At 38.3% G+C, this 24,783-nt stretch overlaps 1 protein-coding gene across 1 annotated transcript in view; it reads right to left on the bottom strand.

Moving 5' to 3' along the window:
• Positions 1–5,423: 5,423 nt before the first annotated feature.
• C4H7orf50 (chromosome 4 C7orf50 homolog) overlaps positions 5,424–24,783 on the bottom strand; it is a 46,455-nt gene continuing 27,095 nt past the window's right edge. Inside the window, exons 3-4 of the mRNA XM_037385916.1 lie at positions 13,988–14,069; positions 5,424–9,619 (exon numbers count right to left, since the gene is read on the bottom strand). Coding sequence (XP_037241813.1) covers positions 9,437–9,619; positions 13,988–14,069 — 265 coding nt within the window. The 3' untranslated portion in view covers positions 5,424–9,436. The remainder of the gene's footprint in view (positions 9,620–13,987; positions 14,070–24,783) is intronic.

Below are 24,783 nucleotides of genomic sequence, written 5' to 3'. Positions count from 1 at the left end.
TCTATTCCTTAGGTCCGGTTATTAAAATAATTTCAAATAAATCAGTGTCGCATGATGTTGTGCAACAGGCAAGCTGCTCATTCTTAGCACAGCCTCTTGGATCTTGTTGATATAATGTGCATATGCTTTTGAGGCAGAGACCAGCATTTATTTTAAGCGGTGCTTTAGTATCAAGATGATCACCACTAGCTCATCACATTTACTATTCAGGATTATTGGACCACAAGTGACCTTTCAGATTCTTAAACTTGGATTACGAAGGGCTTTATATACTAAGCCTAATGACTTGAATTATAGCCTTAGCATCCTGACAATCAGAACAGGACTATAAGCATTTTACTTTCTTCTATCCACAAAACAGCTTGGGACGGATTTCAAATCCATTCCAAGGGTATGTCAAGCCAGTGCCCATCATAATGATCTAGTTGAGTTGCAAGAAAGATAAGATGACCTGGGTAAAGGTCATGTCTGAGAGAAATGGCAGGATTTTCTAGATAAGCCAGCTGAGACATCTGTCTGCCTTCCTCCAAGACAATCATTTTAGCATTTCCAAATATTAAAAAAATCACTCTGAAATGCTACAGCACATTTTAATCCATGGGGCTGCAGTAGCAGGACACAGTATTTTGTCATTTTCAAATCTCTGCAGCAAAAAAGGTTTGTGGGACTGATAACCATCTTCTGTAACTGGCTGAACTGGAAATACCTTTCAGCTCTCAAAAAAACCCCAAACAAAACACAAGTATCAGCAGCTTCTACGGCACCCGATACCCAGGCATGCATGCTGTAGTTGCCATTTTCAATCACCGTTCATGCAGTTCAACATTACAGTGAAATTTGCTTCCTGTGTAAAACATGTCTAGAGCTCCTGTTCCCCATTACCTGCCTTCAGCTGCCCCCTGCCAGGACCAGCGCTGGAGCCCACCAGAGCATCCTTCGAAGCGTTCCCACAGACGATTCAAAACACCAGTAGCTTGCAGCTGTATAGCAGGTCAAAAGTTTAATTTGACCATTAAAGCAATTTTATGAGGTATACAAGACCCACAGCCGCAGCAACGATGCAAATAAAGGTTGATTGATACATTCTGCTGGCTGAAATGCCGTTCTATTAACAAGGAAGGGGAACATCAGCACAAGTGGAGCGCAAAAGCGTGCAAGACGTGCTGTTTGCAGAAGAACTGCATTTGTCACATTCCCTTCGTTCTTCTCTGGGAGTAGCAACCATCTGTAACACTCCTGCAGGGAACAGCACAAACCAAGACTCACCTGCCATGCTCTCATCTGTTACTGGGATCCCCCTCAAAAAAAAAAAAACTAAACAGAAATGAACTGAGGCACTCTGTCTGCTCTGAGTTACCCAGTTAACGCAACAAAAGTCAGTATTTTCTCATAAAACAATGTCAGAGATGTGTAGTCTTGATCTCTCTGTGGTCATTCCCCCCGCACCCTTTGTCCAAAGACAGCTGAAATAATAAAAAAGGGATTTAGAAAACAAAGGGGGAACCCCTGTGGGGTTTTTTTAGAAAGCCAATGAATATTTTCTAGGACTGAATGAATCTCTGGAAATAATTGTCAAGTCCACTGTAGTTTTCCTTCCACATACTGTGTTCTACAGCTGGCAATCTTGGCTGTTCAAAAGAAAAATAATACAGTATAATAAAGTGCAGAGAGATACTTCATGCCATATCACTGCACAGGTGATAATTTTTGAGTGACTTTTATTTAATTATTACAGATTCCGTATCCAGATAGCTATATACCTGGCCTACTTTGAAAGGAAAGTTAGTTTCTGCATTTCTGAACTTTGAAGGACTGTCGTCTTCCTCATCCTCTTTGCTAATTCAGTCAGCTGAACTTTTCCACGTATCAGTTAAAGTGAGTTATAATCTGCTCAGAAGCTCATACCAGAAGGAAAAGAGGATGCTGGTGCAATATTCATAATGCAACCGTCTGCTCACTGCAGAATTTCCATCTCTGAGATTAAAAAGTGTATTAGAACCACTGGAAAATGAAATTATCTAAAGAGTTTTCTTCTTTTTTGATAATAAAAATATCTAATAATAGACTGAGTCTACAAACTGTCCAAGGAGGTCATAATTTCTCAGAGCAGCATCTCACTGCGACAGTACCTTCGCCATCTTTACCCCTCAAACGGCTGCAGCCTGTACAAGGGGTGGAGCCGTCTCATTAGCAATCAGTAATTTGGCCAATAAGTCTCCATTTCTATGAAGGGGCAGCCTAGGGAACGATCCTCCTGAAGGTGATAATCTCTGCAAACATGACTCGAGGAGCAAGGGGAGGTAACGGCACGGACTGGATGCTGGGAAGCACCGACACGTGTCACTACGCAAACAAGAGGCAGATGCTCACAGGCATTAGCAGAGCACTGATGACCTTTTGTTTGAAGGTTTCTTTTTAGTCATATAAGGTAGTTTTTAAAGTGCTTAAATAAACTCTGCCACCTCCCCCAGTTTCTACAAGTCACGTGCAGTCTAGGATGAGGCCCAGACTGGCACCATCTCTTCCAAACAGCAGCCCATTACATGTCCAGAGGTCAGGTGTGAATTTGCTTGATGGAACATCTTCCCAGGGAAGAGCTGACGGAGATGAAAATCCAGAGCCATCCTGAAGGAATCTGGGGTGTGTTTTAAAGGCAATTCAGTTCTTATGACTATGATACATTGAGAGCTTTAAATCCCCAATGCCTTCTGCTATCCCAGCTGAAGAGGCAAGCACCAGAAAGCATTTTTTCACAAAAAGATGCTTAGCGGAAGCAAATCATTGGATGCACACAGATGGCGTGGGGTAGAGCTGAGGACCTAGAAGGGAAGCGTCACAACCATCTGCTGATGAATGTTCCTGCTTACTACAGGCACTGGAAGCTTCCAAAAATTTTTGGTAAGGGTTACCAAGTAACAGCTGTACTGACCTGAAAGGCATCATAGTCTACAAAAAGATGATGGGTACAGGCAGAGCTGTGCAGTTGAACTGGATGTGAGTGTTGCCTTTGACAGTCCTCAAAGCTGCCACTTGAAACGGGAGAATTCGGCTTGGACACAGGCTGCAGATTCATCACAGATGGCATCTCACATTGAGTGTGATCAGAGGAGAACGTAGTAGGACTCAAAGGAAAACCTGAGCATTAGTATCACTTTAGATTAATTATTTAACTGAAACCACAGCGGGTGTTTCCTTCATGGGACTGGAAGTGACCTGCAGGCATGAAAACACATCACACTTCTGGGGCGAGTTTCAAGTTCATCCACAGTAACTTCAACAGCTTCTCCATGACCCATCTTACTGCACTAAGCAGCAGAACGTGGGCAATGGACTGCAGGCATCCCGGGGGTTTATGGGCTGCTTTGAACACACAGATACTGTAACGCAAATACAGAGTAACATGGTCATCACAGATAAGGGACTAGAAGTCTTTCCCGGGGCCGAGATGCCACCAGTAGAGTGAAATGGTTTGACGCTGCTGCTGACCACCCTTAGACACTGGCACTGCACCCAGATGTCACCCATTTAACACCAGCAGTTTGTACGCGGGTCCTGCTTACAACCAGCCCTGGTATTTTCAGCTGGTTTGGCCCTCAGCACTAACCACAAGCAATAGAGTTCAGAGGAAAAAAAGGGGAGTTCAGAGAAGCTCCCTATTTATTCTTTCCAGCGTATCATAGTGCCCCATTAAAGAAGGACAAAAGATTTCCTTATGTAATAGGGATCCTATTTGTTATTTTTAACCTTACAGCAGCCAGGGTTTGTGCCAGGTGGCATTCTGCCTTACCCAGGCAACTCCAGGAGGTTACATTCCTGACTGTTATCCTTGCCCTCCGCTATGTTTGATGCCCATACATGGTTTCTTGGCTGGCTGTCACCGTGTCCATCAGCTAGCATCTATTTGTGACAACTCATGGAAATACCAGTTAACAAGGTAAATCAGGGTGCTGGCCAGTCATCTCCAGGATCCTGCAAGAGCTTCTGTTTCTCGTAAGGGCACTGTCTTTGTGAAAACCATGAAGTCTATTTACAGGAATCTATACTACCAGAGGAACGCTACCACTGTAGCTTAATCTTTCAATATGCCAAAATAGCTTTAAAACAGTTTGTTAATGAAGCCCACAGAAAGTAGACAAATCAAACAGTTGCAACTCCCAGCAGCTCCAGACTCAAATGGGGCAGCAAGGCCACATAAGGCATTAAGCTGTGGGCTGAGCATCCCAAGCAGCCGAGATCCTGCAGCCCCATGTCTCACAGAGCTCCGCAGACAAATGCTGCTGCTTACTTGGCAGACTCCACAAGCGGCATCACTGTACCGGATTCGGGCAATTTCATGGACTTAAGAAAGCCCAGCTGATACAAAGGCTGCTGCCAAAGCCTGTTGTACCTCTAGACCAGTACAGGGAAACACAGTGTCAACATCCTCCTTCGGGTCCAAAGGAGCTCAACAGCAAACGATGATTTTCACAGTGCTGTAGCTAGGATTAGCTATTTATAACAAAATGAGTGACATATCCTGTGTCCCATGGCTTACAATTTTATAAAATATATGTGGGACCATAAGGAGAATAGATGGAAGTTGTCACAGCAAAAGGCTACATGATATTTCAATTAGCAGAAAACTTTTTTAAAAACGGAGTAACTAAAGCTAATAGGAAATGCAATTCCACCTTCCTATGAATAGGAGTGTCACTGGTAATCTTTATGTGCCCACATAACAGGGTTTTTTGCTTGTTCCTTCTAACACAATCCCCCTTCATTCAGTCTCCAGGCTGGAGGCACAGAGAGGTAGAATTTGAATTCTTCTGGCGATTTATACACATGTGGCATTTCTTGACCTTTAAGTATTTGATTTCAAAACCTATTTAACATTTTGACGTAGGTGTTTTCGTGGGTTTTGTTGGGGAATGCCAAACATTTTCTGCATGCAGGGAAAAAAAAAAAAAAGGCAGTTAGAGCAACCCTATGACTGTTCTGTTTTTAACCAAAAGTGCCCTCCCTCTGTGTCTGTAACACTAGTCAAACTTTCTTCGTAGCACAAGCTTCTTATTCAGCTTTGTTTTGACAAAGAAATATAAACCACTGTTTTGCTCTGCCCTTCCTCCACCATTTACTCAGTTTTATTTAGTTTGGTATTCCCTGCTCCTTGTAGGGAAAAAAAACATATATCAAAACAATAATTATTTTTGACTGTATTAAGTTGTTAACTATGTATGTTCTTATGAAGAATTTAAAATAGAATGTAATTATAATTCACTGCTAAAATGAGCTTGTCCTGCAAAGGCAAGCACATTTAATTGTGTCCTTGTTTGACTGGAATCACTGTAAACAACTAATATTCCTATTTGCAGGGACAGAAATAACTAACTCATTCAGCTGTACCGAAAGGAAGACATAAAAGGAAACCAAAGGCTAAACCAGAATAAGTCCCTGGAAAGTTTTATGTCAACAAAACTGGATTTAAATTAAGTAACATCAGTTCAGTATTTTGACTGTAAATGAATCAGAACATTAAAACATGTTTTAAAGGGAACATTTTGTGATGAAACATCTATGACTAGTTCCCATACCAAATGAATAGAAAAGTTCCTACTTATTTCTTCTGTGCAGGATCAAATCCACACAGCACAGTTACTTCCCTAGCTTTAGTACTACTTCATAGACCTCAATTTTAAAATCGAGAATAGCAGCAAAACTGCAAGTGAAACACTGAATAAAGGATTTGTATCGCAGTAATACACAATGGAAAATACAGCACTGGTGACATAATTAAGAGGTTGCATCACACTACATATGCATGAATGAGTAAAATTAAAATTACACAGACAATTTCCATTCTTATGTTTTCTAATTTTCTGAGTGCTTGACTTTGCAACGTAGATCTCTTTTATGGTTGTTTTTCTGACACTTATTTGCAGAAACGTCAGTAGACTTTAATGTTTGTTACTATGCCTTACTCAGTGGCAATAGGTTAAAAAAAAACAAACACAAAAACCCCAGAACAAATCCCAAACTCAAACCAAAGAGGTTCATTTCTAAACTACTTGAAACGATGGGAGATAAGTCAAGAGTCACCTTGTTTTAAAATCAACAGAAACACAGCAGAGCTTCTCCAGTGAGAGGAAAGAAAGAAACTACACATTCAACAGCTATGACACACCCTTTCCAAATAAGAACAGAGAATTCATTTACCCAGTAATTTTACAACGGTGATAACAAATTAAAATTGTAGGCAGACAGCAGAGAACCAAGAAGATACATAATCCATAGCAAGGATCAGCCAAATTAAGGGGAACTTTTTACACTGTCATATTTTGAGTAATTAGCACTTCCATTAGAGGCATGGTTCCAGCTTTAAGCAAATCTAAGTAATTAATGTCCCTTTATTTTGCCTAGAAGTCCTGACTTCAGCATTCTCTTAGAATACGAATTCTTCTAGCCAGAGCTACACAATGCAGATTAACTCAACTAGAAGACAATTAGAGTAGGCAGATGAAGATGTAGTTTGTCGGTCTGTACACACTGCTACTTGTAGCCTTGGATGCAATTTTTATTAACACAGTAGACTGATTTAAACAGACGAAGAGACATGATTTTGTCCTATCTGTAGTCATATGATTGCCTAACCTACAAGCAATATTGAGATTTGAAAATTCTACATGACCAAATGGCAAAATAATGAAGTGCCAGATTATATCTTGCTGTACAGCTCTGGCCAGCTACAGGAATTCAATAACTGATTATACACTTAATAATTTAAAATACATCATTTAAAATGCATGATGAAGGAAATCTTTCTATATTTATTCATCACGCAATGTAAATTCCCAGATTAAAATGCCAAGCTAAGCAGGAAGCAGAAGCTGGCCTGGTGGCTAGCATATGGAAAAGACAGAATTTGATTGCCAGAGATGTTATTGCATTTGCAACGCTGTGTGGGGTAAACTGTCTGTGTACTCACAATCTTGTCTTTAAAATGGGCCTAGCAATACATGGCTCCCAAAAATGTGTTTGTTTTTGCATTTCATGGATGTTTTGAAGATGAGTTGTTTGCCAGCCAGTTGAAAATTTTTAAGAAAAGGGGCAAAAAAGCAAGATTTAAGTGTCCTTTCCTATTCGCACTACAATATCAAATATTAGACAACACTTAAGATTTTTTATATTGAGCTTTGAAACCCAAGACATCTACAGCAACAATACAAAGCAGAAGTTTTACAAGCCTTATAGCCAATTTCAAGACGCCACTGACCATTGAACAGTACCATACACGAAGAGACACACAGCAGAAAGCAACATACTTTGCTTTCTCTACCAAACACAACCATAGCAACAATTACCTTAGGTTTTAACTTCTGAATTTTCCATAACTGCAAAAAGCAGAAGCCAAAGACCACATCCTTCATTCAGCAATCGGCAGCACTGAAGGGAAAGCTGGAACTGCAGCTGAGGAAGAGGAGAGCAGAGCAGGACCCCAGTTGCAGAGGTCTCTTACTGCACTGGTGAGAGGCTCCAACTGTTCTTTACCAAATGTTATTGTTCACATGGACTCCAGATTGGCAGGCCTTATGTGCTTTTAATATTACTTGATATAAAAAGAAGTATGACATTCTTGATCTACAAAGTCTTTCTTCTCACAGATTTGTCAACATTTGCACATGGTCAGAACCAAAGTCCAAGAAAGGCAAACCTTGCCAAATATGTCAAAATCATTAAAGGTTCACATCTTTTTGCCTAGACCTTACCTTAACAATGTTTTTTAGAAGTCTCTTCCAAAATACAGTTGCATTGTGCTTGTGCTTTTAAGCTACAAGATATATTAAATGCATGCAGACCCACATTTTTGTGTGAAAAAGTTTCTTCTTGGAGTGACAGTTTTTCCCAGATGCATATTCTCAGATGCAAAATATAAGATCCAATGATCTTGTACAAGTTCACTAAATGTCAGTAATACTGGTCTTTGTTACAGACCCTTTTCACCAGCTTTTTACACTGGAAGATCAGTTTTATATACCTTTGGGCCTCAGAAGGGCTTTGACACTGCGTACACCCTCCACAGCCCCCAGCCAACCATCGCCCCGCGGTACAGGAACAGCCCCTGAGCTGCTGACGAACCATCAGCAGCAAAACGGAGAGGCTGACCACCGCTGCCAACCTGCTCACCGCTGCACTGAACTCCATCCCAGTCACTGTGTCAGAGCAGGGCATGCTGGTCGTCAGTCTTTTTTGGCTGAAAACATCACCTTCAAGAAGTCAGAAAGCATACGTTATTTGTTGCTCGTAATATATTTCATAATTTTAAAGATTTGTGGTAATCCGTGACTGTGAAAGGCTGTCCAATCCACTCAAATGCTTGTTATTGAAAAATCAGGCCTGCGTATTGATAGGTTCTCCCCCCTTCACCCATCCAAATTAAAGCCATAATTCCCAAAGACAGTCACACTTTTAAACACTACATATTTTGTTATTAAAAAAGTATGAACAATGTCTGTAGAAACATTAAAGAATCAGGTCAAGAATGTTGTCTGAGTACAAGTGTTATTAAATAAGCCAATCATCCACGTTTTGAGTAATTAATGTCCTTGGTTTTTACTTGAAAGCCTCATTTTCAGCATGTTCATAGAAGACAAATGTCTCACGTCAAAGTGAATGAACACAAATTAACTCTTTTGGATGCCAATTACAAAAGAAAGATGAAAATGCAATATTGGCAGGCTAGAAACAAAACGTTGCAGCACAGCACTTCTCACAGGGTAAGTTTAGGTACAATCAGATGATTTCACTACATATAGTCAAAGGATTTGATCTGTTCCCATCTGTGCATTATCTGACTATCTAAACAATTGCCATAATACATCTCAAAACTTTAAAATATAAAAGGAAAACTAACAAAGCTGATGGTATCTCCAGATCACCATGTGAAGTACTAATAAGCAACTGTGTTATACAACCCATGTTCAACAGACTGAAAATGATCTCTCCCAAATCCACATGACATACTTCTAAAGCTGAACACGATAGATTACAGCTGGCTGAGCAAGCACTGTACTGCATGCTCATTTTAAAAGCTGCCATTGTAAAAGACCCTCCAGGCTTTTTGTTGGTTCCTTTGCTCTTCTTATTAAGAACTGCAAAGCTCCTCTTATTTAACAGTAATTACAGGGGGAGGTGGAGAAAAACTACCAAGAAAAAGAGGTTTATTTTTCTAAAGAAATGCAGTAAGATTACTTATAATAGCATGTCTATGGACCAAATATGTTATTTTTATTTCATCACCTCCAAACATAAATATTTGCAATTGGAAAAAAATTACAAGTACAAAATCTGAAAATTTAGTATTAGGGTTCATATTAGAAAATATGTTTTTATAACTGATTTACAGGCTCTGTATACGAGACCAGGTCCTCCACCAGACAACCATTAAGACACAAAAATACTCTCAGGACAGCAGTTGCAGAACTTGTCGTATGCGCTCACACTTCTCCAACAGGTCTGGGTCTTCTGCATTGGAACCGTCAAATTCCTTCATAAAAGCTTCAGCTTTCTGCACAGTTATGTCTCGTGCACTCCCTTGAAGACCTTGCAGATAATCCAGTAAAATGGTGAAATACTTGTCTGGAACCTTTAAAGAAAAAAACAAGGAAGAAAAAAAACCCTGTTTTATTTTCTTCTCTCTCAATGCTCATTCATAATCATGTCAACCCATCACCTGAAAGATAATTAGGAGAACCACATGGGCTTTTGCGTTTGCCAATGCCCACCTCTGAGCGAGTGCTTCTTGCCAAGGTTCAAGCTGCCAGGAGGGATGGACCACGGTGAGAGAACTGTCATGCGCTCAGATGGGCAAAGCATCTGAGAGGAAATTCTAAGCAGATGTGGAAATGCTGATCAGCAAATGCAAACACTCCCTGACAGTGAGCTCAAGGCTGTGAGGGTTGTTGGAAGAAAAAAAAAAAAAAACCCACTAGCCAAATCCTACTTTTGGGAACATGTATGCAAACCTTACTAAATTCAGTGAGAATTGCATGCATATGTCTGAGGAAAGAATTTAAATGGAATTACCTTTGCCCCTACCCGAAATTATTTGTTTGCCAAGATGAGCTACCACCCACCATCAAGTACTTTGACAGAATGCTTATACAAAGGAACAGAATTCTATTTGAAAAACAAATTTAATTCAGACATATGGAAATAATTTTTAAATCCTGCTGACTAAAACTGATAGGCTCTACTAACACGTCTAACATTAAAAGTAGCTTAGCCATCTATAGTTGCACTACCCACATTTCACTCCCTTTCTAATTAACTAGTGATAAGTTAAATTTTACCTTATCTGGTACAACATATAATTTAAATGATCATTACATCAAATAATTTTGGCAATAACCCAGCAAAGACTTTTGAATGTTTTATTCAGTCTTTCAAACCAATGTATTTTCAAAAGTATTAGGTGAACAGATGTACGTTGAAGCATATCTTAACTTTATGTTGTATATCTGTGGAACAGGTTTCAGCCAATAAGAGAATATTTTTGCTGTGAATCAGGAGATGTTAAAATGACCTAATTCTGCAAATATTTTTCTCCATATTTAACTTTACACATATAACTTTAAAAGGCATAGTCAACATGAGTCAAGTTAAACACATACGTAAGTATTTAAAGGACTGGAGACTAATTATTTGAGGGCTGTTTCAATTCTGCAAGGTATCAATATTTCAGAGAAGACAGAGCTTCAACAGATACTTAATTTACAACTTATTTCTCCATTGACATTTGGCAGCATAACTTTGATCACTAAAACTCCTACCACTCCAAAAGAAGAGGAAGAAAGAATATTCCAACACTGCCTTCATCAATCAAGGATATTACAAAGTAATAAATCAAAATTAAAGTCTGCATTCAGCCTTGTAACTTATATGTTATGGAAAACCTTCTAATTCTTCACACAAACACTCTTGCATTAAAGAAACAACACAGTTACAAAAAAATAATTATTTTACAGTAACTTACACTGACATAGATGATATATGAACTGTTGCTATAACATACGAATATACGAACATAACAAAAAAAGTATTTTTGAAACCTTTTTACTCACAGTAAACTGGTACTAATAACAGACAAAAACATTCAGACACAAACAATTTCAGCATGACAGTGCTCCTTAAATGCAAATGCTCAGTACCAGGTTTTAAAGCTCAACAACATTTCTCTGTTTCAAACCTTAGCCAAATTATCCACATAATTTACACCTCTTGTTCTCAGACCTCATGGTATAGTCATACCTCACTGTGGAATTACAGTTATTATTATATCACTTAAGCAAAGTGCTTGAAGGGGCAATTAAAAGCCTACTCTAAACTTAGAAATACTAAGTGAGACTTGTCACTGCCTGAAGCCTAGAAAACATTTAGCATTTGGCCCTAAGGATAAATGCTCAAGTGTTCAAAAAGTCTGATTTTTTTCTTTAACAGAGCTATTAGGTTTAAAGCGCTTACAGTACAGTTCTATACAGGCAAGATAATATGGTATTTTGTCCTAACTTACACGTACAATAAAGCCACAGCAAGGACTGGAACATAGAAAGTGCCAGCAAAAAGTTAATGAAATCCAAATTCTAATTCTTCAAATAAAAGAGCTGAAATTTCAGGGAGTCTTGGCGAAGTTTTACAAGAAGGAACGCAATCCTTCTTCTAAGATCAGCTTTTGGGCTGGCTTGAAATTGGATATCAAGATCTCCCACCACGGCTCTGGCAAGTGGAGGTGATGCTTATGGGACTATATTATTATTCTTTTGGTAAACTGCTTTGACCTTTTTCTTGTTTCTTTTTCTCTTGTGCACACCAACCTTGCCTCTGTTCTAACAAGCTAATATGCACTGCAGCTGACTAACATGGAAATCACCCAAAGTGAAATAATTACCATCATTGGGAAAAGGGGGGAAACACTACAAAATAGTAGCCAGAAAAGAACAGCTATCACTTTTAAATTATACTGGGTAACTCAAGAGTTTTCAGACTTTTTAGACTTGCAGATCATGTTTTGCAAAGCAAATACAGGTATCTGCACAGAGAACTTACTGCTTGCCTCTGCTGCCAGGCTTGTTTCTCTCAGTTACCTTCTGAGGTAGCTTCAGAAACCGCTCCAGGGCCTTGCAGTCCAGAAGCTGCAGAGAGCTGATGGAGTTACTTTCTAAAAATGTCCTGCCAGATGACAAAGATCAGCAAACGATCTAGTGTTTATTTTATACTGGATCCTGAAGAAGTATATACACTGTAAGTATACAGGCTTGGCTTGGAAGCTGTTCAGCCAGCCGGCAGATGGATTTTAAAGGGACTTTAAAAAGCCCTCATGTTGCAAAGGACTTTAAAACCTCAACTTATTTCTTACAGAAAGAGGCCTATCAGCACAGGAAACTCAGTTCACTCCTTTGCATGGCTTTTCAGTAGGCATCCAAGTGACACCATGAGATCAAAGACGTGGCTTAGGAAGAAAAGAAACTCATGTCTCCTTTTGTATTTTAGTCAAGCTTGGATATTCAACAGATTTTATGCTGTAATGGACAGGAAGCTGAATTTGGGTATAAAAAATATTCAAAAGAAGTTGGTCTGCCTTCCCTACAGTCCTGATGAAGAAAGAGACTTCATCATATGCTTAATTATAAGCACTTGAGCAGTTCTACTAACTTTTCTGAATCTGGATGCAGATGTTAATCATTATCTAAAGCTCATATTCAATGCATCTCTGATTATTTAACAACAAAATATGTGAATTTAAATAAATCATAGGACTTTCATCAGATTGAAAAAATAGAAAGGAAGTTTCATTCCAGTTGAGAAATAAGGAGCTAAGCTGTGTTCTGATACATAAAACAAATGCTACTTACAGTTAATTATTTCCCAATATATTTCAACACAAAACCCAAAGTAAACAGGTAAAAAAGTAAAAACATCATTCTGTCTGTAAAACAATTCCTACATAGCTTTAAAAAGCATACACTGATTTTGAAAGGCTGATAAAGTTTTTTAAAGAAGAAACTGAAAAATAGAAGACAGCGCAAACAACCTAGATACCTACATCAAATTTGTATTCTGCAACTAATCTTTTTACGGTATTACACTGTGTGACCACTTTTGCCTTCATGAAAGTCTGCTTTTAATTATCTGTCTCTCTAGAAGTATCTTTAATCATAAAGCTAACACCCTATGTCAGGTGATTTGATTGGCTTAAGAGCTGCTGAGTAATTCGGGTTGGGAAGATTAGTGTGTTTAAATGTTTAAGTCCACACAAAAAATCAGCCAAAACTAACTGAATGTCAACTAAACGAATCAATAAGGCAGGCACTGTGCAAATGGCGAGATGTTTGTTCTGTGACACAACAAAATGAATGACCTGCAACCCCCCATTCAGTAACACCATGGTCAGACAATTATTGGAAATCCAGTCTGTGTTGGTTTTTAAGTTATGAAAGGAATGGATTTCAGTAATGATGCAAGCGTAGCTTCTGGTTATACTTTATGCTTTTTACAATCAACATCAGGTTTCACTTCTATTTTAATTGGAAAGCTATTTTAACATCTTGGTGATCTGGCTGTATATCTTATATGGAGCCAGAGATATCTGAAGCAATATGAGAATGATGGTTTGCGGTATGGGGTTCCACATTCAGAAATTAAAATTAAGGATATGACTCAAATTCTCAGTAAGGTCCAGATTTATACAAAACACCAATCTGCTCTATTTATGCTTGACGTATATCAAATATAAAAACCTAGCATACATGATCATCAACAAAACAAAAAGATTAATTACAAGCAATTAAAATGATTCAGCACTTTGCTTAAAACCAAAGGAATTGATTTATAAATTATTAAATTATTAAAAAAGCACATGGCTAGTACTAGCAACTTTTGGTTAATAAAGAATAGCTACAACTGATGTATAAAACTTTATATATTTCTTCTGAGAAAAACCAGCGTAAATACAAACCTTCTCTTTATCATACATGTGCAAGAGAAGCCAGGTCTGTCGTGTCTTTTGAAACTTCCATTCTTCTGGCTTTTCAGACCAGCTGTAGTAAATGAAAGAAAAAAAATCAAAATTGCTTACATGAAATACCTTGTGATCAAAACTTTAATTATTCATAAAATATTTCCTACAATGACTCCAAGTGATTTTGTATGCATGACATGGAGTTTCATGACATTGTGTGAGTGGCAAAAGGAACACGAGGGACAGCTACCTGGCTTCCGTGCAGAAAGTGAAAAGATTACAGGAAGACATTATAGCCAAGAATGTTGTAAATTTTCATCAGAAAATACTGATTCCTTGAAGATAAATGTTAAACCCCACTCCTCACCTCAGCTTTGCCTTGTCATTTTTGAGAAGTCATTGCCTTCCTTTGCCCCACAACAACTAAGCACCCCAAATCCTTAGTCCAGCTCAGGACTACCTGGGCATTTGGGGAGGTGGGGAGGATGATGAAGCAAGGCTGGGTTTCAGAAAGCTGATACTTCATAAAGAACCGAAACTGAGCAGCCTCTAGAGGACTGGATGGAGGGACTCATGCTACAATGGTCACCTCAACAATAGCTGAAGCCCATCACAGATGACCTGTCCTAGAGCAGAGAAAATTCATTTTCAGGAGCATATGTTTTAAGGCTGGGATTTGACTAAAAGGGTGACTTAAATATTGACGTTTACAGGACAGAAAAATGTTTTTTATATCTCACTCTCCCCAGGAATTCTGATTCCAGTATTTAGCCCAAAACTTCAGGCTGCTTCCGTACTGTTAATAGCGAGCAGGTACATGAATTATTAACATCTGCAAATGTTCTTTGATTGCTTAGCATATATATTTTAAATATGCAAAATTTTAACTGGGTTAGAACAGCACATTAATGTATATCTTGAACATGATTTTAAAGCTGGTATATTCTTTTTTAGATGAAAAAGGAATCACTTATTTCTACAAACAAATGAGCAAACTAGCAAATCTCACTATAAAATGAACACTACTTGATTTTTCTTTAAAGAAAAACAAGTCTTCAGAGGGTAGCTTGCAAGATGTCTTTAATGTTTTGGCTTGTTCTACACAGCAACAGAGAGCACAGAAATCAATTGAAAAGCCAGCTGGGTATGAGAATCAGTATTGTTTAAACACTGTCAAGTCTAATAAAGCAAAAGAATCCTCATATTCAGTGACTGCTGCACCAGCAAATACATTGTTCAGTCAATTCAATGAAAGAGAAAAAAAAAAAGACCACAAATTTGTACAGAAGGGTTTCATGGAAGTCTCTGCAGAAAACCCCAAGAAAAAAATTGTCTTGACTGTCAAATTTAGGATAAAGAAAAAGCAGCAGCAAGTCATTAGGGTTGTCACTAGCTAAATTCAATAAAAATGTCTGTAACCAACATATAAGGTAAAAACCAGGCAAATAACAGTAAACCAGGAAGGACAGACAAAACACTAATAACCACAATATATCACAATTTACATGCTCAAACTAAATCCACAGATGACCTGATTTAGAGGTCTCTTTTGGGGCACTGTTAACAAATAGCAAAAGTTTGCAGAACAAATATTGCACAAAAGCAGAAGCCCTAAAGCACTAATGCCAAAAGTTATAGAATCAAATAAAAAATATTACAGGGAAACTATCCTTTTCCCACCACCACCAACTTGGAAACCAAAGTACTTGCAAAATAAAGATCATTCAACCCCTGGTGTCACTTGCATTCACAACAAAGTGTGCAACTGTACAGCAACCAGCAAAATTACACTTCTGAAGGAAATGACTTCTAAAAGACCTTAAAACCAAAGTAAATTACAATGATGGTGCCTGCCATTAAAAGAAACTCATTCTTTTAAACAATTACATGGAAGATGTTATAAGAAATGCTGTCTCTTTGCACAGCACGGAGAAGGTAAATTTAAAATCCTTTTTTATGTTAAGTAAGCCTGGAAACAGTTTACAGTATAATCTTTGCAAGGTGACAAGAATAAGCTGAATGACAGATCTGTGACCGCATCCTGTGAAAACAGTCCCTCTTCTAAGGAAAATCTTTAACACGTGTTATTTTATTCTTTATTTCTTTAAACTATACTATGTATTTACACATCGGTGATTATATCCATTGGTTAGACACACCACATAGTACTCTGAATATTTTATTCTCTGCTAATTTTATGTTTCTATCACTTACACTATCACCTGAGTACTTAGGCATTAATTTGAAAAATACAGCCTGATTTCACTAATCTCCTATAAAGCTATAGGATGTTAAAATATCTTTATTACCTAGTTTATAAACAACTGAGACCAACAAATGAGTGCACTATAAGGTTAATTGCTCTTATTAGCCTATTACCAAAACCATATGCTCTCTTCTACATGTTTAGGCAAGCCGTTATACTCCTGCATGTAAGATCCCACATTGACTTTCACTCTAGTGAATTCTCTCATAGAAACAAACAAAAGTTTCAGCTAGTCTTCCCGAAAGGTTTTGCTCTATATACACCATAATAATTCATATAAACAACAAATCCTTTAACATAATCAACCGCAGAATGTATGTTTGTGCCCATTACAGCACCAGAGCTTCACAAACTGTTTCTTTTGGTTTGTGCTCTGTCATCCTGTTAGAATCAAATGCTAAATGAGTGTGCTAAAAAAGTAGTCTTTTCCTTAAAAGGCTATGGGTGTACTCATATTTTCAGAAAATGCTCCCAGGTTTTTAACTGGTACTCCACCCATGGTTGCATCAATTCCTGTTCTCCCCCTTCAGGAAAAAGCCCCGTCTCTTGACCTTAATTCCTATCAGGCTGTGGGCAAAACACTCATGATAATGGATGCACAATCTTTAAGACAGATAACGTGGCAGTTGCTCCCTGTAACTGGACCCCCCCAACAGTTATTAAAATAGAAGTTTTCCACTGATTCCTATGACTATGACAGCTTTTTTCCTACTCCTATGACAGTTTTAAAACCTATGGAAAGTATCACTCTAACAAAGTGAGAGGGGTAACTCCTTTTATCAGAATGACATAATTAGTACATTTTTAGAAACGCTCAACTTTTAAACTACAAAAGTTAAAGCTTTGTAATACAAAAGGGGTCTCATTTTGCTGTTTATATGGAGATAAGTTTCCTTGATATACTACAGCAGTAGAAAAGGTTTTTCCTTTGAGTGATTAAATATACAGAGTAAGACCATCTACATTACAGTATAAAAAAACTTTTTACAGACAATCACAACCTATTCCACAGTTTGAATTAATTTGGTAGCCTTTGGAAGTAAGTATCTCTGTCCAGATCAGATATATACTGTGGAATTGGATGAAAAATATACATGTGTAAAACATGTATGTTTCCAGTATGCCTTGGGCTAATTTTCAATATACTGTACAAACACTAATTGCCTTCTTTACACAGTTAATGTTTGAATCTTTCTTATAAGCTCTAGCTCATAAAAAAACACATTGGTTGACTTTAGTTAAAGAGAATTTTTATGTTTGTGCAAATGATCTTTCTAAATGGACTTGAAATTGAAGATACAGACAAAATGATTCAAATTAATCAAGCGGCTTAGGGAATTTTCCATTTGGGCTTTTGGTTTTTAGCATGAGAGTCTCATGTGAAAAAGCTGCCCACAATTCGACTGGTCTATCTCATAAATGACTTCTAGTCTGTACATTGAAGTAATCTCACACAAATCTATTCCCCAAACATGGGAATACAGGCAGCGTAAGTAGGCAAACAGAAGACAACTGGTAGCGTGCAGGGCAGAGTCCTCTCTGGCATGACCCAGAAGAAAGAGAAGGGGAAGGGAAAGTAGCCAAATTGGTTCCAGAAACACAGAAAGAGAAAAATGTTACTGTTACAAATTGGATTCAGGAAGACAACACAATGCATCTGCTTAGATTACTGGCCAGGGCAAAACACTACAAAGCTGTCACAATTATTAAATAATCTCTTATGCATTGAAAAGCACTGTGCTAAGAACCAACCATTTTACTCATTCAGCTTGAAAAGATTATCACGTAGGAGACAAGGCTCCAGAAACTAGAAAGACAGACAGGCATGTGACTGCTGAAGAAGACACAGGACCACTGCTGCATACCAAATGCAAGGACACCTAGACTCACCTACATCTACTGCTTCAGTTTTGTGCCACTGACAGTCCAGCCCACCCTGGATACACCTTCCAGCCTGGATACCTACCTAAGGTAAAGCAGGGTGCCACCAAATGTAGATTTCTCCAGCATATTAGCATCAGGGAATTAATCTGAAAGGTTCCTCCCGCCCTGAGGACCATATCAGAGTGCAGCCACCTCTTGTTCTCCTGTGATTGTCTCCATGAGGACCCTTATGACTTACTCTCTCAAGCTTCACTGAATCGCAAGAGAAGGACAGAGAACAGATTTGGTCCATTACACCACATTCAAGGCTGCACTGAAAAGATCTATCAAAAATATTAAAAGCAGCATACTACAGCACCATACAAAAACTGTCACATTCTTCCTACCTCATTTTATCTGGGTATTTTTTCTGTTTTGATATACTCAATTATTCATCACCCTGAAACCTGTCTTTAAGAATCACCTATGTTCTTCTATGCGCCCCCACCAGGATGGCTGAACAGAAGTTGTGGCACATGATTAGGGCTTGCAGGAGTCAAATTAAGCACTTTATCCCTCAGGCTCTCTGCAACAGTGCAAAAGGCATCATTTCTGCACTCATTGCCCTATCCGAAAAATGTGGATAACAGGTGCTTCCTCAATAAAGAGCAACTATACTTTAAAAAATTCCCTTAAGGATATTTAAAGCCTTGCTGAAACACTTGGCACTTGAGTGATTTGCTGTAATATTTCACAATGCAATACATACAATAGCAGCGACTTTAAAATACCATGCACTTATGTGTAAAGTAAGCTCACTGCCCCTATAAGGCCCGATTTCGGAAACTAACTACTGCTGTCAGGTCAGTTCAGCAGGGAGTGTCACACCACATATGGCCAACAGCTGAGGATGGGAATCCAGCATCTCAAAAAGCATCCCTGGAACCGCTGGAAGCAGCATGGAGGGAGCAGAAATTTGGCATAAGCTTGTTCTTGAGGGAGAAGAGTCATTTTATGGATGGAGGTTTATATGGATATAAAAAATATATATAGATGTGGATGGAAGTTTTATATATGCCTTATAGTGCATATAGTGAAGTAGGAATAATATATTTTTGTCCAGTTATAACACATACAATTATTTAAAGGAAATGTAAAAGTGTTTACTTTTATTGGGGGTATTCAGAATTTCTTCTATTTCTCTCAGGGGCATTTAAAATTAATTTACTTTCAAAAAGAAAAGTTTTCGAATGTCTGTCTTTGTCAACACCTGCATGCCCAGAAAGCCGACTTGCAGTGCGCTTCAGTGCTCAATGCAAGATAAGAGGAAATCTCATTTCAAGCACGTGTGATGCTGATTTTCCTCATTCAGAAATATCCCAAATTTAAATTCTAAATATATTTTCAAAAACTTGATCAGAATGCAGCAGTTAAAACCTTAGACACACTAATCTGTGGCAGCACTCAAGATACAGACTTAGATACTATCATAGGTTTATTTTTAACTGTTTTTCTTGCGTTATGGATGACTATCTCCCAGCTCCAATTCCTGGAGAAAGTTAATATATTTATACTGATATTCCCAAATCCAGTTTGGAAGCTAATTAAATTATGACTCAGATAAAGGTTTTCCTTATTTTCCTGGAAGAGAAAAGATGTTAATGGAGCTCTTTTGCCAGAGGAAAACTTTCTAAAATTGTCAACAGATTTTAGAATTGGTGCCACATTTTTGGTCGAAAATCCTGGCACCATTTCTCAATCTGTGGTTTAAAAACAATTTTTAATATATTCTTCCATCTGGTTTAGACGCAGCATAATGTCTAAAGACTTGTGAAAAGGCAAGGGGAGAAAGCTTTCTTTTTCTTTTTTTTCTTTTTTTTTTTTTTTTAGATTTAGGAATGACACATGCAAGAAATAAAAGTGCTTTTTAGTGTCCCATTTTTGTACTGATGTCCAATATATGGACAGATTGTATCTGATTGTATCTGATGTACAGCAAACTACACAGGTCACAGAATTTTCTTAGAAAGTATTTATAAAGCAAAAGGAAAAGGCCTTTGTGCCTTAAAGCAAAGCTTTGATTAAAATGTTTATCACAGCGTATCTTCTATTATAAGTACTTTTATCACATGCCATTATTTGTAACATTTTATATTATGTTTGCATCCTGAAGCTTCAGCCAAGCTAAAAATCCTCTTCCTCCCCGACTATAGGCACTGTTTAAATGCAACATGAGACATTCCCTTGAAGAGCTTCAAGTATAAACAGATGAGACAGATGATAAATGGAAAGGAAAGTTGACCCAGAATATTGTAACAATGCCTCAAAATCATGCAGCAGGTCATCGGTAGAGCTCTTATCTCTTATGTATGGCACAAAACACGCAGGGTATCTTACTCTGATACAACGCATCAACTTTTCATAGAATAGACACCAACCTACCTGCAAATGCCAAGAGTGTTCCACTGGGAAAATAACCTTTACAGGTTTAGATTTTTTTTCCAAATTCTTTTTCTACCACAGTTATTTAGTTGGTGGTATCTGTATTAGCCTGCCTGCAGCAAAATAGCATTTTGATCTGGAAATATATATATAGCAATAATAATATGCTGAGAACTTCCTGTTGTTTTCAGTAATAATAAAAAGGTCAGCAGTAGGCTTGAAAGCCCACAGCTAACATCGCTGTATTATTAAGCTAAATGTACTTTTTATTTTACATAAATTCATAAAAAGAAAACAAAGTAGGAGTTGAATTATCACAGAAGAATAAAGAAAATAGAATTTCAGCCCTTCACAGACAATCTGTTCTGCTCCTGCAAGCAATATACAACTAAGTGCTATCCCAATGCTGTGCTGAAGTCCCATCTCCTCTCCAGATGTCCATCTTTTCTGGCACTTAATCCTGGTCACACTGATGCCCAGACCAGAAATAAGGGAAAGGGGAAAATGAAAACAACTGTTATGCCTCCCTCCCATGAAGAACATCCTGGGGGGTACGAGAAGATTAAGAGGGCCCCATAGTCTGTATTAAAATCATGTAAGAAGCCAGCTGCAAGTAAAATAACTTTCAAAAGCTGGCAACAACCCATTTATATAAATGTTTTGTGATGATCAGATGAGGATACACTACCAGACCCAGAAAAAACAAATACAGTGACTCCTCTTCAGCCTTACTGTTACACCACAAAGAGAGCCAGCTGTGGTACAGAATACTCCTGCCCAGGCATGGATTCAAGCTGAGTTGCAAACAGTAGCTCATTTTCATTGCTTTTTTAAATCAGCTTTTAAAGCTTTTAAAGGTTCTTCCCCCCTAACATCTCAAAGAAAAAAAGAATAATAAATTAAAAAATTAAGAACAAATGAAAAAACTAATTTATTAATCTTAAACTAATTGTTGTATTTTAAAGGAGGAATATGAAGAGCATGTAGGCTGAAATCAGGCTGAAATGACTGTTTGTGACTGATTCCATGCTGTTGGGAGAAGAATAAGTTCTGGGATGGTTCTCAGCTAGAGCAATTATCACTGGGTTTTACTGCTCACCAGGGTAAGTAATGCACAGCCTTTCAAGCTAGATCTAGAAGATTCAATTCTGTTGTTCAGTGCCCCAAAACTACATTAACACGTAGTCATGGGTATACAGCTGGTGGAGCATTAGTATACCCTAACCTTGCTGTGAGTGTCAATACAAAAAAAATCTATAGTTTCAGCAGTGTTGGGTCATACTTACTACTTATAACTTACATACATACATACATACATACTAGCTACACTTAGAATATTAGTGTTAATGAAAGATTGAAGACAAGCTATAAAAAGATGGTATAAAAAGTCAAACATTTACTAATGTAATAAAAAAAGGTCTGTGTAATTTTAAGGCTTATCTCAAAGCTAGCAATGATTAAAAAAAAAAAAAAAACCCAAAACAAACCCAAAACTTCTGGCTTTTAAGAAGAAAATACCAGAAACGTATGGAAATGTCAGGGTTTTCCATATAGTAATGCTGAAAGAGAAACCAACTTCATGCAAAAATTTATTGGTGAAAGTTTTTGAGGAGGGACAAAGAAATGACCACTTAAAGAAGGATTTGAACACTGAAGATGCTGCGATTGATTTTGGTTTGAACCAGCCAGGATGCCAAAGTGCCAATTTATTGCTCAGTATACTGAGCTGAAAGTTTGTTACTCAATTATTATGCATGGGCTATTTCAAGAAGCCCTGAAGCTACAAAGTGAGGCTGGCACCCAATGAAGGTGCCTAAGGCAGCTGGCCCTCTGATCAGCAGCACTGCTGAAAATGTGTTGCTTTGTTGTAACCAGATGTCTCCAACTTCAGGTTGTGTAGTTTTTGTGCTGTTTCTACCTTTGCAAAGACCTAATGGACTTCCAAAGCCAGTAAGATCAGAAGTGTCCCTCTGCAGTTCTGAACTCTGTAGTAACATTTGAATATAACATGAAAACCCAATGCTCTCTTGTTAAGCTAATGTGATGCCTGTGTGCCAAATGCCTACCTGTGCTACGTTCCAGCACCATGCACATTCTTCCTTTCTGACTCTCAGCATCCAGGATATCTAGTCCTAGTTGCAGGGAGCCCAGATGACCTCCCTTCCTCCCAAGATTCAAATCCTGTTCCTGCAGACTTCCCAACAGGGCTTCCCTGCACCCTTGAGGAATGGAGATGCTGAGACTGTGGAGCATGGTCTAGTGAACCTGATGGATGCAAGGGGTGCAACCCACCCACTGCTGTCTGCAGGATGGCCAGGCAGGCTGGGTACCAGCAGCATCTGTGAAGTACCTCCTGTGTCCTCTCCTTGCTTGACAAACAGCTGAAAAAAAAAAATCTCACCCTTCGTGGTGTTGAGGGCCTCCAGCTAAAGCCTCCAGAAAAGCTGAAATCCCTCCCTCTGAGAGAAGCCGAACCTTGAGCCTATGCTGTAGGACTGGCCCCATACCTACCCTACACTGCCAGCCTGTTCTGGTGACAATGTTCTGTAGGCATATAGAAGACATCCTGGATTGCCAGATTCTGACCTAGTCCCTTTATTTAACTAGGGGATTTATTTATTCTTTTAGGACAGTATCAAAACCCAGATACTTATTAATTTGGATGCAAGCCCCAGATGCACTGTTGCAGAAATTACATCTGCAGGCTTTTTTTTTTTTTTTTAAATGAAATCCAAGTATTTTTATTGCTGGCTAATTAGACATAGCTCATCTTTGTTAAAGGAAGCCCCACGTGGCCCTCTTCAAATAACCCATTCACACAGATGGCTTTTACAGTGTACCTGAGAGGATACCACATTTGGGGGTATTCTGGACCAACAGCAAGAACATATATAGAAGCTTTCAAAAAAAGAAAAAGGAAAAAAAAAAAGACCCATCAACAATCCTTGTCATTTTTTACATCCCAATTTGGACATCCCACTGTCACATTCATTAGGAAGTACAACAGAGGCAGATGGAGAGTGTTGCAGACCCCCAGCCATTTGAATATCCTAAATTGTAACCTTACAGATGATTTACTCTTTTTGCAAAAGAGTTCTAAAAAGGGACAAGCCCGTGAAAAAACTGAGATCAACCTAGAAGCGTACAGCAGTTGACAGCCCACTCGCATTTTCTTGATTTAGCTGATATGTTCAGATATCTCACTGCATAATAAAATCTGCTGCTCCACTATAGTATTCAGGACAGTATCAGATTCTCCTCTTCTAATATCCTGTGATGTGTGTTGCACTACTAACATTTTAAGTAATCTATGCTTAAAGACTGATCTGCCAATTAGTGCTTCCCGCAGATGGCTCTCATTCCAATTCAATTTTATTCATATAAAAGTAATTACTGATACCTTTTCCAGCATCATCATATTAATAAATGTCTGAAGCAGGAGACAAATTTTATTAAGGATCCAGTTTTATTATTTCAAAAATATTGATTGCTATTCTAACTCTGGCTTGGAAGCTTTGACAGCTCCCTGGAGCTAATTGATTAATAATCATTGCCAACTGCTTTTTAAATTTTAATTTTGGCTTTGGCTGACTAGACTAAATGATTCCCTAGAGCTACAAACTACTCACCACTATTATGAGTATTTGGGCACTGGATGAATAGTTTCAATGTGTTTGAAGAAGTGAGCAGCCACGTTAATTCTCCTAGATCTAAATTTTATGACACCAAGAAAACATAAAACCTTCCTATTGCATTTTGGCCATGTCAAGAACATAGTCTGAATGGAAGATGATGGGTAAGTACAAAATGCCTTTTCTCAAATCCAGATGACAGGTTAAGGATGGGATGCCTGGGCTCAGAGCCAGGCGCTAGGCAAGGAGCTTGGAAAGCCAGGGGACAGCAGACTTCAGAGGATGGGAGGAAAAAGCTATGCCTCATACTCCTTCAACGAAGCCTGACTGCAAATGAATTTTTTTTTAAAATAAAGCAAATAATCCTTGCAATCTGCTTTTAGTTTAAAAATATCAATAGGTAATTTCTTGTAATACTTCTATATGAAATGGGTAATTGTAATTATTCTGGTTTTATTTGACCTGAATAGTGCACAAGTTTTCCTCAAGACAAATGGAAAAGGTCAAAGTGATTGTGTGAAGCATTGAGCACCCACAACTTCGGTCAGCAATGACGGTGTCTAGTTACTGTCAGGATACGGTCCTGAAGC

The sequence above is a fragment of the Falco rusticolus genome, chromosome 4 (genome assembly GCF_015220075.1).
Source record: "Falco rusticolus isolate bFalRus1 chromosome 4, bFalRus1.pri, whole genome shotgun sequence".
NCBI classification, from domain to species: domain Eukaryota; kingdom Metazoa; phylum Chordata; class Aves; order Falconiformes; family Falconidae; genus Falco; species Falco rusticolus.
The sequence above is the reverse complement of the archived record's forward strand: the minus strand, read 5'-3'. Positions and strand labels throughout refer to the sequence as shown.